This window comes from Carassius auratus, chromosome 16 (assembly GCF_003368295.1).
Source record: "Carassius auratus strain Wakin chromosome 16, ASM336829v1, whole genome shotgun sequence".
In the NCBI taxonomy this organism is placed as follows: Eukaryota; Metazoa; Chordata; class Actinopteri; order Cypriniformes; family Cyprinidae; genus Carassius; species Carassius auratus.
The window spans coordinates 3,413,214-3,428,230 of NC_039258.1; the positions used below are offsets into that span (position 1 = coordinate 3,413,214).

General features: G+C 32.9%; 1 protein-coding gene across 1 annotated transcript; it reads left to right on the plus strand.

Moving 5' to 3' along the window:
* The first annotated feature begins 196 nt into the window (after nucleotides 1-196).
* sacm1lb (SAC1 like phosphatidylinositide phosphatase b) lies at nucleotides 197-14,666 on the plus strand. The gene is made up of 19 exons (XM_026283390.1): nucleotides 197-314; nucleotides 1,491-1,588; nucleotides 2,869-2,943; nucleotides 3,016-3,143; nucleotides 3,573-3,722; nucleotides 4,794-4,853; nucleotides 4,945-4,978; nucleotides 6,200-6,301; nucleotides 6,372-6,457; nucleotides 8,356-8,442; nucleotides 9,359-9,507; nucleotides 9,589-9,687; nucleotides 11,168-11,306; nucleotides 12,333-12,402; nucleotides 12,479-12,551; nucleotides 12,628-12,721; nucleotides 13,663-13,755; nucleotides 13,934-13,991; nucleotides 14,121-14,666. Exons 1-19 carry the CDS (start codon nucleotides 286-288, stop codon nucleotides 14,255-14,257), a joined length of 1,761 nt encoding a protein of 586 aa, XP_026139175.1. The 5' UTR covers nucleotides 197-285; the 3' UTR covers nucleotides 14,258-14,666.
* The last annotated feature ends 351 nt before the right edge of the window (nucleotides 14,667-15,017 follow it).

Consider the following 15,017-nt stretch of genomic DNA (forward strand, 5'->3'; position numbering starts at 1 on the left):
ATTTTTGCTGATTTCCGCTTCCTTAAACGCTTTAGGAAAATCACGTGAAGAATAACAAAGTGCAGTAAACGGTAAAACCAGTGTGTTCATAGTTAGGATAATATATTACGTAATACACACCAATTTATTTAATTATCAAGCAGCAAAAAGACAGAGATGCATATCTCATGGGACCTTTATCACAACACTGGAGGACTTTTATCTGTCCTCCAGAGGTCATTTCCTGTTCGCGTTCGCTCTGCCGGATTGACACGTCACGAAGGTCAGGAGAAAACTGATGGAAAAATGGCGAGCACCTACAACACCTTCAATCTGTGAGTATTCATATGTTATTATTATTATACTACTCTGACGCTCATCGGTTCCTGATTATCGATTAGATGAGTTCAGTGCTCGTCTTTGATCGGTTAAAGTCTGTGAATGGCGCGAGTTTGAGGCAGTGTCTCAAAACATAACGTCAATCAGCTGCCTAACTATACAGCATTTATGGGCCGTGTTTTAGTGAAATGTTTGTCTAGACAGCAAGTAGGGCTATTATTATTTCCCAGAATGATATTTAATCCATCTCAAATGAAACAGAATGGATAGTAAGCAGCAGATTACGTGAACCTCAGTGTAAACAAGCCGTTGCTAAAACGGTTAATAAAACCCGCGAAAAACACTAGAGATCATTTCTGTATTAAACATGATTCATCAAATAAATAACAATCTAAGTTTGATTATTAATTATATACTGAAGCTTTACTCCACTTTGGATAGTTTGGTGTAAATACCGTGAAGAAGAAAAACCTATACTATGAAAACTTTATAATTGTAATAATGATAATGAAATAAATCATTGAAATATTCTATTCTATTGAATTCTGTACTGAAATCTAATCATTTCTCCTTATTAGTGTGATTTGAAGTCTTAGAAATAGGCTTGCGTCATACGTATCATAAGTATAATATTTATTAAATATTTATATTTATACAATAACAACAAAATACAGTACATAATAATAATAATAATAATAATAATAATAAATAATAATAAACTATAAAAAATTAGATTAAAAAATGTATTTATATGATTATTAAAATAAGCGCTTTTATGGATGAACCCAAATATATATAATAAATTATACAAATAAAAAGGGAGTTTAATAAATATAAATTGATAGATATTTGGAGAATTGTAAAAAAAAAAAAATAATAATTCACTTGTTTTCAGCTGCTTTATGGATTAAAATAAAATGTTTTTTTTTTTTTTTTTAAGTTCTGCAAAACCTGAAGCAAAAAAAAAATCTACATTTGTGTACATTTAAGTACAATCTAATGCACAAATGGACTTATAAATATGCATGCTTGCAGTACATTATAATTTATACAGTGTAATATAATAGAGTGTTGAATAAATGTGTCATCTTGGTTATTATAGAGTTTCAGAATGTGATGTAATGGATGTTTTGTGCATTAAATGCATGGAATGTCTTTGGTCTCGCTGACAGACACACGACGCCGGAGAAGTTCTACATCGAGGCGTGTGATGATGGAGCAGGAGACGTCCTCGCTATTGACCGTGTGTCCACAGAAATGACCCTCACAGGTGCTGAAGATTAAGACACAGACACTGCATTCATTGCATTAATGCTCATTCAAGGTCACAGAAGCATTTGAATGAACTGTGTTAAATATCTACAGACCTCGAATTAGGATGCAAATTAAAATTGTAAAATACATTCAAACATAGATAAATGTCAGACATTAACCTAAAAATATTCAGTATAATACATACATTTAATGCATAAGTTGACATTATTTTTTTAAACTAATTATTTCAAATAAATGTTATATTGTGAAATTATAGCATAATAAAATAAAAAAATAATATTATATTTTCAATACAATAAATATCCAGTTTAATACATTTAAAATAATAATACAGGTGAATAACATTAAACAATATATATTAAGTATTAAATAATAATATTTTTAAAGTTGAATGATATTATTATTATCATTATTAGTAATAATATTATTTTATAGCATAGTATAATATATATATATATCAAGAATAAAAGGATAAATAGTCAATATAATATTTGTAATTAAATTTAATGTTAAATATTATTATTATTATTATTATTAATAATAATAATAATAATAATAATGTAAATTGTTTAGTTTAAAGTGTAATATTATAATAAAATAATATTTTGTAAAAAAATACTAAGATTAAATATCAGTGTCTAAATATCAAGTATAATACATTTAAAATAGTCTAATATCAAAGATTAACCTAAAGAAATTAATTATAATACATTTTTGCATGTTATTAATTATTTTCCAACAATACTTAAATGAATATTAATTGTAGTACAGTATGATGAAATATTGTAATATTATAAAATAATAATAAAATGCTATTTAAATCATTATAAGAAAAAGTCATAAAAAAAAGAAAAATGTTAAATATTATTAACAATAATAATAATGTAAATAATTTATTCTATAGTGTAATATAATAAAAATCATTATTTTAAAAATAGGAAGAATAAATATCAGTGTCTTAAGTATAATATAATAAAATATTTATACACAATAATATTCAAAGTTAAATATTAAAAAAATAATTAATAAATGTTTAGTATAACAATAATAAGTGTTAAAATTGTTTATATAAAATTAATAATAACATTCAATATTATTATTATTAGGTTTTCCATATAATTTATAGTGTTGTATAATAAAATAAAAAATTTATAAATATCAAGGTCTAGCATTCAAACAATACCTATCCAGTATAATATATTAGAAATAATAATGTGGTTGATATTAGAGGACAATCAGAAAGTATATGTTATAACCAGTAATGTTGTCTTTCAGTGAGGAAGGACGTGCCTCCGTCAGCAGTGACTCGTCCGATGTGTGGCATCATGGGAACCATGCGGCTGGTGGCAGGTTTGTGTTCTCAGGATCAGCTGAAGTCTGAATGAAGCTGTTTCACTGTTTAACACCTCTGGGTTTTCTCAGGCATGTATCTCATCGTCATTACCAAGAAGAAGAAGGTGGGAGATCTGCTCGGTCACGCCGTCTGGAAAGCCACGGACTTTGACATCATTTCCTACAAGAAGACGGTCCTGCATCTGACTGACACTCAGGTGCCTTCTTCAGTTTCTAACTCTTTATTTAAACACAACCAAACCACAAAACACACAGATTTTAGTTCAGCTGGATGTGTGTGTGTGTGTGGGTTAAAGTTCAGATGTCCACATCAAAAGAGATAAACAAAAGTGATTTAATGTCCATAAAAGACACATTAGATGTAAGTAAAGTGTCTACTTTAAAGGTTTCAAAATAAAATGTTATAGTGTCATTCAGTTTGACGTAATATTTATGTAAAGATTCAAACAATGTAAAAAATATACCTTTCACCCAACACTGTTTATATGTTACTTTTAGCCAAAACAATTGAAAGTGACATTAAAAATGTTGTTTTACAATTAAGTTGGTCTGCTTCCTCCAGATGTGTCTGAAAGCAGCTTAACTGTGTCGTACAGAAACTAACGATGTCTGTATGGATCTTCCAGATGCAGGACAACAAGGCCTTCTTGTCTATGATCAACAGCGTCCTGAACACAGACGGTTTCTACTTCGCCACAGACTACGACTTGACGCACACCTTACAGCGGCTGGCTAACACCAGCCCCGAGTTTCAGGAGATGACCCTTCTGGAGCGCGTGAGAGAAACACTTCCACACATCTGTCATTAAACGTATCAGAGTCCTGTAATGATCTCTGCCAGTGCTGGGGTAACACAGCACAAGCTCTCCTGTCCCCATGTTGAGAGGAATCAGGAGTAAGATGTTACTTAAGTTCTAGAATAAATGGGAAGATGCATTCATTCATCACACAAAAAAAAAAACAGTATTCCTCAAAATGATTAAAAACAAAGACATGCAACTCAAAAAATGATGCAAACCTGCAATAAATAAACAATGCCTAACAACGGCCCTCAGCTGTTATAAATTCACTGTAAACTACGGCTTCATATATACGTTGTAAGGTTTCACAAAATAAAAACCGAGCAAATAAAGTGGAATGATATTAATAAAAACAGTATTTTTCCACCAAACACTGCAGCTCCTCAGAAACATTTGTTGTTGCAACAGAGCGGTTGCCGAGCAACACACAAACGTAAACAAAGGTAAATGTTACTTTGTAATTCATTTACAACGACATTGAGCGCGGCTCAGCCAATCAGAATCAAGGACCGGAATTATCCGTTTTATAATGATAAATAATACAAATATCCATGATGTTTTATTAAATCCCATTTTATTAACCAGTGCCTCTATTGCTGAACTTTGATGATCCAATTCTAACATATGAATAAATAAAAATGACTCAAGTTAAACTTACTTTTTTGTCTTCTGTGTTCTACTTTTTTCTTAGCCCTGAGGCTTTAGTTGTTTGATTTAATTTTCATATTTTAGTGGTAGTGAGCAGATATATTTATTTATTGTAAAACGAATAAAAAATGAATGGCGATCATTTGAAAGTGTTTTCAAACTCTGAAGTGTTGCTAATACAATGCATTGACAGCCTAAAACCATTATTTCTTTACTTTGTCCTTAAAAAGTATGTGACTGGATAAATAAATAAATGAACATGAATGAAAACTCCAATAAAATCAATAATCCCAAGCGCACTGACTGATTCGAACATTATTAGAAAGACCCCTTTATGTGGTTTTTGACCCCTTTAGAATTGAGTATTCTCATAAGATATGAAATGATGGTTTTCTGCAGGCGGATCAGAGATTCGTGTGGAACGGTCATCTGCTCCGAGACTTCATGGCACAGCCGGAGGTGAACACAAGATTGTTTTAGCTGCCGCTGCTGTTTCAATGCTACAGATGGAACGAGTTCATGATTGTGTTCCTTGTGTTTTCTCTTACAGCTGCACAAATTCGTCTACCCTGTTATTCACGGCTGTATCCTTTAACCAGATGAGCGTTTTCAGGGAACAGACCACAGTGATGTGTGAGAGTTTACAGTAGAGCTGCACGATCAATCATTAAAAGTTTAAAGTGTACTGCGTTAGGCTTTTCTGAGACTTGTTATAGCACTTGCATATCATTGTTCTTTTGTTGATTGCTTCCATTGCTTCTGTAATAGTGATCAAAATGGAGCAAATAACCTTTTAAAAGTAACTGTCACTTGAAATAATTGTCACTTGCATTGTTTCTCCACTAGGTGGCGACAAGTGACTGTTAAAACATTGATTTGTCATTGAATCATTCATTCAAGAGATTCGTTCAAATACACAGATTTAACACAGATTCATCCAGTAATGAAATGAGGGACGTATTTATGAGTGAGTCATTGAATCATTTATTTAAATCTATTTCTCATCATTTTAATATTAAAAATAGTCTTATGTTTTATAATTCATGCAAATTAATTAAGCACTTTTTAAATAAACTGCTGCAATATTTTGCCACAGCCTCTAGTATAGTAAACATAATTTTGTTTAGGTCGGAATCGTGATTCTTAATGTATTTTAAAATTGTGCTGCTCCAATTTACATTATATTTTGAAATTAAATTAAAATACTGTCACTATTTACTCCCATGTCGTCTAGTCTTTTTCTTCTGTTAAACACAAAAGATTATATTTTATAGAATGTTGGTAGCCAAACAGCTGGCGGTATCCATTGACTCTCATAGTGTGAAAAAATACAATGAAAGTCAATGGCTACCAGAAAGAATTTGGTAACCAGCATTCTACAAAATATCTTCTTCTGCGTTTAATAGAGGAAAGATTTACCGCCCCCTGCTGGCAGATTTAGTTTCTTATCTAGAGTGTTATTTCATTTAAAAAAAAGAAGGGGTGATTTTCTTTTAATTGTTTTTATGAAACTACTATAGTGTTTTTGAACCATACTATAGTAAAATGTATTCTACTGTAAATATTATAGTATTTAAAAGACTTAAATGACTTCCACTGCATGAATGCAAAAACTGATAATATTATATTAAATAGCTACTATTTGTAACATCAACTTGATACTTTCTTATTTAGCACAAAAGTAGCTTTAGGGGATATTTTCACAGCCAAATATAATATGTGATTATTTTGATGAATTAATCGACACACAATGTAGATTTAATTAGATTAATCAGCATGTCACAGTCCTTAATCTGCGCTCTCAGTCGTCGCTATGAAGTCGTGCTGCATCAGCGGGAAAATCTTCGACTGGAACATCATTTCTAGGAGGAGCTGTTTCCGCGCGGGCGTCCGCTACTACGTCAGAGGTGAAGCTCGAACACTTTGAGACGCTGTGTGTGTTTTCTCCAGACGCTGCTAAACGCTCTTTCTCTTCAGGTATCGACTCTGAAGGTCATGCGGCAAACTTTGTTGAGACGGAGCAGATTGTTCAGTATAATGGAGCAAAAGCCTCATTCGTTCAGGTGAGCCTCTGAAACGCTAATATCAGTTTTTATGCTCTTATGCTGAGCCGTTTATTCAGGCATTACTTTGTTTTACCTATACGAGAATTTGCTTTCTGATGTTTAAATCAGTAAACTGCTAAGACATAAAAATTATGATTTTGTTCCTATTTGAATGATTTCTTTTGACCATGTTCTTGATGGGTTTTGTGAGATTCAGCCTTTTATAGGCTAGTTTGTTAAATAAATCAAGCAAACATCACTAGGACATTGTTTTGAAGGAGTCACAGTTTTATGGATTTAACATGGGATTTGTGGTTTTAATGTAGATTTTTGTTTTAATTATTATTATTAAACAGGCTTCAGATATGTTTATTTGCTGCATATAAAACCCATTGCTTCATGAATTACATTTTTCACATTTCTGCCAATATGAAAGTTTTCCAGTTTCTGAGGTTTCAATCAGTAAATCAACCAGATTTTGTCAATAAAGGGGTGATGTCATACAGAAAATAAATATATTTATATATACAGTACAGACCAAAAGTTTGGAAACATTACTATTTTTAATGTTTTTGAAAGAAGTTTCTTCTGCTCATCAAGCCTGCATTTATTTGATCAAAAATACAAAAAAAAACTGTAATATTGTGAAATATTATTATAACTTAAAATAATAGTTTTCTATTTGAATATACTTAAAAAATAAATAAATAATAATTTATTCCTGTGATGCAAAGCTGAATATTCAGCATCATTCCTCCAGCCTTCAGTGTCACATGTAACATCAGTCGATCACATGATCATTTAGAAATCATTCTAATATTCTGATTTATTATGAGTGTTGGAAACAGTTCTGCTGTCGAATATATTTGATCAATAAAAGGTTCAAAAGAACTGCATTTATTCAAAAAAATTAAAATCTAATAATATATATTCTAATAATTGGTTTTCTTTACTATCACTTTTGATCAATTTAACACATCCTTGCTGAATAAAAGTATTGATTTTATTTAAAAAAAAAAGAAAGAAAAAAAATTACTGACCCCAAATTACTGACCAGTAGTGTATATTGTTATTACAAAATATTTATATTTTAAAAACATAGCTTCTTTTTTTTTTTACTTTTTATTCACCAAAGTATTCTTAAAAACTGTCACATGTTCTGAAAAAATATTAAGCAGCAGAACTGTTTCCAACTTTGATAATGAATCATCATATTAGAATGATTTCTAAAGGATCATGTGATAATGATCCTACAAATTCAGCTTTGCATCACAGAAATAAATGATCATTTAAAGTTTAATACATTTAAAAACAATTATTTTAAATTGTAATAATATTTCACAATATTACTGTTTTTTTCTGTATTACTGATCAAATAAATGCAGGCTTTTTTTCATGATTTTTAATATATTTTTTTAATTAATTTTTTTTATTAAAGTACAGTTTTAAAAAAAATCCAGGTTTGCTGTGCTTGTTTGTAGGGCTTTACAATTTGTGATTTATACATCAGTATGGTTGTAAAATAAAGAATTTATTATTATAACTATACCAAATAAGAACTATTATTGTTAACCAACATTAATTTTTACTGTCAAACAGAGATTAAATAATGTAAACACCGGCTGCTCACATATAAATGAAACATGCCTCCCTTTCTACACTAAACCATATTGTGATTTCAGTTTTATTTTTATTTGAATTTTTTTTTAATAACAGGAAGCAGTTTTGATCAAAAACGTTCTTTCTGTCGAATTAAATGTCCTTTTATTTAGATTGATCTCCTGGGATGTTGTGGTTTTGTTTGCATTGGTCCATTCTGAATGTGGATTGTTAGCTTTCATGTCATTTGAGGAGCATTAATCCCAACATTTTCTAATAAGACGTGTTATTAACGAATGAATTATCCTCTTGGACAGACTCGAGGCTCCATCCCCTTCTACTGGTCTCAGAGACCAAACCTGAAGTACAAGCCAAAGCCACAGATCAGCAAAAGCGGCAATCATGTGAGAGTCACTCTCTTTACCTTTACTTCTTTGTTTTGTTTGAAGACAAATTTGGATGATCTCATTTGTATATTTGTTAACACAGTTTACAACATTATTAATTTTTATGTTAATTATAAATACAGTTGTTCATTGAGAACTAACATGAAATAACAATGCATTAAATTATGTAAGTGGAGAACGTTTGCAAATTGTTGAAAATAATATGAACAAGCAAAAAAAAAATGTATTGTTTGTTCGTCTAATGCTGTTAAATAATGTTAACGAACGAAACCTTGTTGTAAAGTACTGAAAATCTTTAATGTTTAACTAAAGTCTTGTTTGACTCAAAAAAAAATTGGTATTGGTATTTCAGATGTTAAATCAGCATCAATACTTTAAAGAAATTATAATTAAAGAGTCAAAAATTACGTAAAATGCAGCAAAAAAAAAAGCCACTTGCTAAAATTTTACCAATTTTAACAGACGTCTCTTCTGCTTTTAAAGGCTGCATTAATTTGAATAAAAAAATAAATAGATCTATGGTAAAACAGTAATATTGTGAAATATTGTTACAACTTAGAGTAACTGTGTTCTATTTGAATATATTTAAAAATGTTATTATTCCTGTGATGCAAAGCTGAATTTCCAGCATCATTACTCCAGTACGTAAACCGTTTTCATCATTGATAATAATCAGAAATGTTTCTCGAGCAGTTAATCAGTATATTAGAATAGTTTCTGAAGATCATGTGACACTGAAGACTGGAGTAATGATGCTGAAAATACAGCGGAGCATCACAGAAATAAATTACAGTTGAACACCTTCACATAAAAAACCAAGCTATTTTAAATTATAAAAAATTTTCAAAATTTTACTGGATTTTTATTGTGTGTCTGTTTGTGTGTTTGTGTAACGCTCTCTCTCCTCTCACAGCTGGATGGTTTTCAGAGGCATTTCGACTCTCAGATCATCACATACGGCAAACAAGTGATTTTGAACCTGGTGAATCAAAAGGGCTCAGAAAAGCCACTGGAACAGGCCTTCGCGAAGATGGTGAACAATCTGGGTAACGGCATGATCAAGTGAGTAGGCCGATTGGGGAATCTCATAAAACAGTTATTCTAAAGCACAAGAGCTAAACCCACAGCTCTGTTCATCTGTAGGTACATAGCGTTTGACTTCCACAAGGAGTGCAGCCATATGAGATGGCATCGCCTGCAGATCCTGGTGGACATGGTTGCGGAAATACAGAATGAGTTCGGGTTAGTGTTCATTTCGTTAATGAAAACTGTAACGAAAAATGTTTTTTTTTGATGAGTTTACCAAACAAACCAGGCTTATTTGAGTTATTCTGACTTATTTTGAACCAAATCAACTGATATTAAGTCAGACTAACTCAAATAAGCCTGGCTTGTTTCGTAAACCTTTTTTGTGGAACAGGACTCGGAAAGAGAACTGTGACTACATGAAAACTGGTAAAACTAAGCTTTTATAATAAACAATAAGATTTCATAAAATCAGGGGATTCGCGCTCTTGATATCTGGCAACCACGTCTTTTAAAAAAAAAAATGAAAATAAAGAGAGATTTTGATAGTTTTCATTTTTTTAACACAAAAAAGGTTTACGAAACAAGCCAGGCTTATTTGAGTTAGTCTGACTTGATATCAGTTGATTTGGTTCAAAATAAGTCAGAATAACTCAAATAAGCCTGGTTTGTTTCGTAAACCTTTTTTGTGGAACAGGACTCGGAAAGAGAAGACAGTAAGGTCAATAAACTAATAAACGAAAACTGTGACTGCATCAACACACACTTTCATTGATGATAAAAGACGAGACTAAAATGTATTCAAAACATAAAAACTTTATCAAAATATATCTTTATTTTCGTAAAAAAAAAAAAAGACAAAAAAAAGACGTGGTTGCCAGATATCAAGAGCTCAAATCCCCCGATTTTACGAAATCTTATTGTTTATTGTGAAAGCTTAGTTTTACCAGTTTTCATGATGTAGATAGAGAGAGTGCACAATTATATTGATTTGTGCTTAATGGATCAAAGTGCAATACCTGAAATGCTAAGTAAATTCCTTAAATGACAACAATCATTACGATTGTCATTTTTTTTTAGCTTTTATCAGTTTAACCGTTATACAGCATGACGAAAATTTGACTTAAGATTACATTATAATAGACATTTCATTGACTAAAACTTGACTCAACAAAAACAAGATTAACAGTATAATAAATAAAATTTGAGACAGGACCTAGACTACCGTATTTTCCGGACTATAAGTCGCACTTTTTTTTTCATAGCTTGATCCTGCGACTTATAGCCAGGTGCGACTTATTTATCAAAATTAATTTGACATGAAACCAAGAGAAATGAACTAAGAGTTCACATTACCGTCTCCAGCCACGAGAGGGCGCTCTGTGCTGCTCAGTGCTCCTGTAGTCTAAACTGAAGACATAGAGCGCCCTCTGTAGACAGTAATGTTTCTCTTGGTTCTTGGGTCTAAATAAAAGCGACTTATAGTCCAGTGCGACTTTTATACATGGTTTTTCCCTCGTCATGACATAGTTTTGGACAGATGCGACTTATACTCAGGTGCGACTTATAGTCCGAAAAATACGGTAAGTTAACAATGGCTGCCAAAATGAACAACAGTTCGGGTCCGTTGTGCTTTATATTGCATGCTGGACATTGAGATCTTTGCATGCTCTTATTGTTGAATGTTTTTCAACAGCTACTTCCTGGTGGATTCGGACGGGACGGTGCAGCTACAGCAGGACGGGACGTTTAGAAGCAACTGCATGGACTGTTTGGACCGAACCAATGTCATCCAGAGTCTGCTGGCGCGCCGCTCGCTGCAGTCACAGTTAGAGGTGCGATGATTGTGTGATTTAGTATTGTTTTCATTGGGATCATCATTGGGCAAAAGTTCATGTGCATGTAGGGCTGGGCCATACTTTGAATATCAGCAATAATAATAATGCAATATCCGATATTATGTGGTGTTGATTTAGTTTTTTTTAGTTTTTTTCATTTACTATGGCAAAATCTATTTTTATAGAAAAAAGACAACAACAAAAAAAGATCCAAAGTTTCTTCACAACCTGGCAACCATTTGCATGCTTTTGTCCACATTACAGAAAAAGCAATGATGGTTATTGGAATTAATATTAGGAATCTGACTGTTTTCATTTTTGGGTTTTGCCAGTTTTCATAATGTAAGGAGTTGTATTTATATTTCTGATAATTTAATAACTCTGGAAACTAAATGAGTTCAATTAAACCACATCTGCGCCAATATGTGAAAGTGCAATTATTCCGATGTGATTTCTCAAATGGCAACAATCACGATCAGTAATCATACAAAGTACAGTTTTGAGCAAATTAATTGTGATTGCCAGTTAAACCGTTATACAGCAGAACTGAAATGTGACGTTTTCAGAGTCACTTCATCATCGACTCACTCGATCCGTTCGAACAGCTGATTCGTTCCAAAAGATGATTCAGTCGCCGAATCATCGACTCACTCGATCCGTTCGAACCTCTGATTGTTCCGAAAGATGATTCAGTCGCCGAATCATCGACTCACTCGATCCGTTCAAACCTCTAATTCATTTCGAAAGATGATTCAGTCGCCGAATCATCGACTCACTCGATCAGTTTAAACTTCTGATTCGTTCCAAAAGATGATTCAGTCACTGAATCATCGACTCACTCAATCCGTTCGAACCTCTGATTCATTCCGAAAGATGATTCAGTTGCTGAATATTCGACTCACTCGATCTGTTCAAACCTCTGATTCATTCCGGAAGATGATTCAGTCGCCGACTCACTTGATCCGTTCAAACAGCTGATTCGTTCCGAAATTAACTCAAATTGGATGTCTTGTTTATCTGTAGAGGATGGGAGTTCTTCATGTGGGCCAGCGGATTGAAGAACAGGCGGATTTTGAAAAAATATACAAGAACGGTAAGCAAACACTAACACAGATCGTCAGTAGTGTGTTTATGTGAGACTTTCTCATTCATAATGGTTATTCTCTCAGCTTGGGCAGATAACGCCAACGCCTGTGCCAAACAGTACGCCGGGACCGGAGCCCTGAAGACCGACTTCACACGGTGAGCAGATCGTCTCCTGCTCCGCTTGTGCTTGAGAGGAGTGTGTTGTGAAAGATGATTGGTTCTCTGTGTTCAGGACAGGAAGGAGAACGCAGTGGGGTTTGCTGATGGACGGCTGGAACTCCATGATCAGATACTACAAGAACAACTTCTCCGACGGTTTCAGACAGGTGACACAAACAGTGTAACTTACACACACAAACCTCTCTTTGATTAAACCGTTATTTAACATACTTTAAATATTTATAGCTGATGGGTTCAGTAGAGTGATTCTGAGCAGTGTTATTGATATGATATACAGTAGACAATATTTGAAGTGGATCGAAACCTTTCATCAAAGTTGTCTTAAAACCAAAATGCGTTCTTGTCTTAGGACAACTTTCCATTTTTTCCACTTCACAAATTGAGTACTGTACATCACTGATATACTATTACATATTTTGCTAAGATTTAAACTAGATTTTTAAAAAATAAAAATAAAAAGTTGTCACTTTTGTCATTTTTTTTAATACATAGTTTTCATTTAATTTTTTTATTTTTGTTTGTTATTTTAGTACTTCGTTAAACTAAACAAAAATGAGTAATCTTACCTTGTGTGTGTGTGTGTGTTTCTTGTAAGTGCTTTTAAAATATATTTGTAATTTATATATTCACACATAACATCATGTATATTTATTATATATTTAAGGTTTTAATTTTTTTTATATTTAAACATTTTTTGACTTTAAATGAGTTCAAATAGTACTTTATTTTATGATGTAATTGATATTTTAATTTATTTTCATTTGTAATAAAATTATTTTAATTTTCCATTTTTATGATTTTTTTTTTTTTTACTTTTTTTACTTTTTATTTTAAAGATCTTTAAACATAATTTTTATGATATAATAACTTTTTTTTATTTATTATGAAATTTTTTTATTTGTAATTTAAAAAAAAAAATATATATCAATAGATAAATAAAATCTTAGATTTTGGTCTGTTATTTTACTCACAAACTCCAGTTTGGAAACCCTTGTGTAGGGACTAAAATATCTGCAGAAGGAAGCTGTGTTTGGTATTTGATGTCTTTGCTGTAGATGATGATTTCGAGGTCCATGTCTTTATACAGGACTCCATTGACCTGTTTCTGGGTAATTATGCGGTGGAAGAGGCGGACATGAACACTCCTCTACATGAACCCAAAGACTGGAAGTTCCTGACGGTAAGAACCAGAATGAGCTGTGATTCACATGATTCTTCAGATTAAAGTCCCTGAACACACACTTACACTCTCGTCTAAGATGACTTCAGCATTTGTTTTTTGAATAGTTTATTTGTGCATATTTTCCATGTAATGTTCTTTAGCGTCTGACTGGATGTTATTATTTTTCTCTTTTCAGCTGCCGATCATCATGGTGGTGGCTTTCTCCATGTGCATCATATGTCTCCTGATGGCTGGTGAGACACTCATTAGTATTAATATCTGCTCTTTGATTTGTTTTCTCACTGTTATCAGGCTTTCCAGGGTTAATACTAGTGTTTATGTATTAAATGCATGTTCTCATTGCTGGTTGTGGTTTTTCCCAGGTGACACCTGGACTGAGACGCTAGCGTACGTGTTGTTCTGGGGCTCGGCGAGTGTTGTGACGGCCGGCGTGATCCTCTTCAACGGCCGGGACTTCGTCGACGCACCCAAACTGGTGCAGAAGGAGAAGATGGACTGAACCTGCGTGTGTGGGAAGCAGCTGGGTCCCGCCGAGTCTTCATCCTCCTCCTCCTCCTCATCCTCAGTGCTGTCCCACTCTCAGCTCGGCCGGCCCTGGAGCCTGTACTGAAGCCGCTCCGCCGGAGGAAGAGGACGAGGATGAAGGCCAGGGGCCAGACGGGACGCTCCACTGCTCTCCACACCAGGATCGTATCTCAGACATCCCATAATTCCATGGGCAGCTTCACAGACGCAGCGCTGGAAACCAGGTTCATGTGCGGATCGGGACCGTGAGGGACTCGGCCCAAGCCTCGTGGTCCAAGACGTGTTTCCGTGTCGAATCGCATCATCATCTTGTTTTCTAATAAAAAAAAATTAATTGAACAAAACGAGATGCGTTCAGAAAATAAAAGGCAGTGACACTCTTCGATAAGGTTCATTTGTTAGCATTATTTAGCTAATATCGGCTAACAATCAACTGTACATTCTACAGCATTAAATATCTACATATACACATAATAAAACAAATTAATCCACTAATACATTTCAAATAAAAGTTGCATCTGATAACATTAGTGTATGTACTGTCAAATAATATGAACAAAGTCCAAATTTTTATTTATTTATTAAATAATAATTATAATAAGTACAGAAGCCCATTTCCAATATGTAATAAAAAAAAATAACTTAATGTATTTGTTTCACAATTCTGATTATATCGTACTTTTTTTGTTTTTAATTTGAGTTTCCAACAGGTCAGGATTTTTTTCTCGCTTTTC

Excerpts from the sequence above, each read along its gene's own strand:
- sacm1lb (XM_026283390.1), top strand. The coding sequence starts at position 286 with ATGGCGAGCACCTACAACACCTTCAATCT. Across the intron at positions 3,144-3,572 it reads TGCATCTGACTGACACTCAG|ATGCAGGACAACAAGGCCTT; the intron begins GTGCCTTCTTCA and ends TGGATCTTCCAG. Across the intron at positions 4,979-6,199 it reads CTACCCTGTTATTCACGGCT|TCGTCGCTATGAAGTCGTGC; the intron begins GTATCCTTTAAC and ends CTGCGCTCTCAG.